General features: G+C 50.3%; 1 protein-coding gene across 1 annotated transcript; it reads right to left on the reverse strand.

Annotated features, from left to right (window-relative positions):
* Nucleotides 1-886: 886 nt before the first annotated feature.
* Nucleotides 887-2,083, reverse strand: LOC109488692 (zinc finger and SCAN domain-containing protein 32-like). The gene is given in 3 exon segments (XM_034653417.1): nt 887-1,007; nt 1,009-1,750; nt 1,829-2,083. Coding segments are annotated over 3 exon segments (894 nt in total). The 5' UTR covers nt 1,860-2,083.
* Nucleotides 2,084-2,486: the final 403 nt, after the last annotated feature.

Raw genomic sequence — 2,486 nt, forward strand, 5'->3', positions numbered from 1 at the left:
AGGATAAAGCTTTAATGGAGAATATTAGCACCAAGGGCCAAGAGAGTGGAGTGAGAAGCACCTTTATTTTCATTAGAAATAGTAATACTGGGGCGCCTGGTTGGCTCAGTCGTTAAGCGTCTGCCTTCGGCTCAGGGCGTGATCCTAGAGTCCTGGGATCAAGCCCCGTGTCGGGCTCCCTGCTCTGCTGGGAGCCTGCTTCTTTCTCTCCCACTCCCCCTGCTTGTGTTCCCTCTCGCTGGCTGGCTGTCTCTCTGTCAAATAAATAAAACATTAAAAAAAAGAAATAGTAATACTTATAAATCTGTAGAAACTGTGAAATGTAACACACAAGAAACCAGGAACCTGGGTGGGGGTGATACAGAGGAGAATCTTAGAAAGAGGAACCCAGATGTCACACTTGGTCTGAGATTAAGTAACTTAGAGTAGTGGTACGCTGTGGCTTAAGCTGTCCGTCCTGCCTTGCTCTCTTCTGGGTGACCTACTCTGGGGTAAGACATACCTGAGAGCAGGTGCCTAGAGGTCATTCACTTCCAGATATGCTTCCCACGAGGAGGGAAAATTTTTTCTCTGACCTGCCCCAGAAACAGTTCCCAGACCACTAGCCACCCATTCTCTGTTCAGAACAAGATTGCCCTAGTTTCCTGGCGGGACTTTGGATCCTGTGTTCAAAGCAGATGGAAGCCCCGGTGACACAGGACTGTGGGTCACAGGCTGACCTAGAAAGAGAGCTCGGCACCCTTATGCTGATTCCTCTTCCTGCTGTGGTTCTTGAGATCCACTTGTAAGTCTCCTGCTGAGCCATGGACTGGCTGGCAGAGGCCTCCACAAGCCGATGGAAGCTTTCAGGAGAGACTCACACTAGGGAATTGATCTTTTGGCTTTCCTACACCCTTGAAGCATGTGTCTCTTCTTGGGGTGTGAGTGTGTCTTCTCTGTGTGCCCCCCGATGGTGGATGAGGACAGGGTTTTCGGGGAAGCTTTTCTCACACCAAGAGCACGTGTACAGCTTCCCCCCAGTGTGTCTCCTGGTGGGCACAGATGCGGGAGCTGTTGTTGAAGCTTTTCCCACAGTGCGCACAGGGGTGGGGCCTCTGCCGGGTGTGGACTCGCCGGTAAGCGCTGAACTGGGAGCTGCTGTTGAATCTCTTCCCAAAGACAGTGCACTGATAAGGCTTCTCCCGGGTGTGGGTCCTCTGGTGGACAATGAGGCTGGAGCTCTGGTTGAAGCTTTTCCCACATTGCCCACAGTGGTAGAGTCTCTCCCCCGTGTGCATCCTTATGTGGGCAGTGAGGTTGGAATGCTCACTGAAGCCATTCCCACATTCGCTGCACTTGTGAGGCTTCTCTCCTGTGTGGATTGTCTGATGCCGAATGAGGTAAGAACCTCGGCTAAAGCTTTTCCCACACTGCTAGCACTTAGACGTTTTTTCCAATTTAGGGACTGGCTGATGGTGACAGGGAGAGCCCTGAGAGCAGTCTCCCTGACTCAGGACATGTGCACAAGCCACCTCCCTGGCACGGAGTGTCTGCTGAGTCCTCCTGTCCTCGGACGGAGGTCTCCCCTCACGCTCCCCTGGAGAACATCTACGTTGCTCTCTTGGCTCAGGCTCACCCTTCTGGCCTCTCTTGGGCTCAGGGTGCCAAAAAATTTCACTAGAGTCTCTCCATAGAGCCTTCGTCACTTCTGCTTGCCCTGAATCATCCCATTTCTGATTCTCTTTTTTAGCTTTGTTCTTGATCTCAAGACCTGAAGGAACAAAAAGACACGGGACTGTGGAGAAAGTAAGAACGAGGAGTTACAGGTAAAGTATCATAAGAGAAATACCTAAATGGAACTCTTCATGGGATTCAGCCATCTTGCTAAGTCGTAGGCTAATTTCATTTTCCAATTGTAGTATATTCAAGCTCCATCCATACCCTGTGGTTGGGAGAACAAACCCTGAATTCCACCTACTGTTTTGTATACTGTCTCTTTCTTTCTTTTTTTTTTAAAGATCTTATTTATTTATGATAGAGAAAGCAAGTCTGTGCACAAGCGTGGGAGAGGGAACACAGGTTCCCCACTGAGTATTGAGATCGACATGGGGGCTCAATCCCAGGACCCCGGGATCATAACCTGAGCCGAAGGCAGACGCTTTACCAACTGAGCCACCCAGGCACCCCTATACTGTCTCTTTTTGNACCCCTGTTTGCACCTTATACCTGTGATGTTCCCTCTCAGTGGAAGTGCAAACCTCTCCAAGCAATTCTTCTGCTCCTCTGTATGCTCTCCACTAACACAGGCTGTACCCTTGGATTCTTTTGGGAACCTGTGGGCCCCTGCATGAGGATAAAGCTTTAATGGAGAATATTAGCACCAAGGGCCAAGAGAGTGGAGTGAGAAGCACCTTTATTTCCGTTAGAAATAGTAATACTGGGGGGCGCCTGGGTGGCACAGCAGTTAAGCGTCTGCCTTCGGCTCAGGGCGTGATCCCAGCGTTGTG

Source organism: Ailuropoda melanoleuca, unplaced genomic scaffold (assembly GCF_002007445.2).
Source record: "Ailuropoda melanoleuca isolate Jingjing unplaced genomic scaffold, ASM200744v2 unplaced-scaffold861, whole genome shotgun sequence".
NCBI lineage: Eukaryota > Metazoa > Chordata > Mammalia > Carnivora > Ursidae > Ailuropoda > Ailuropoda melanoleuca.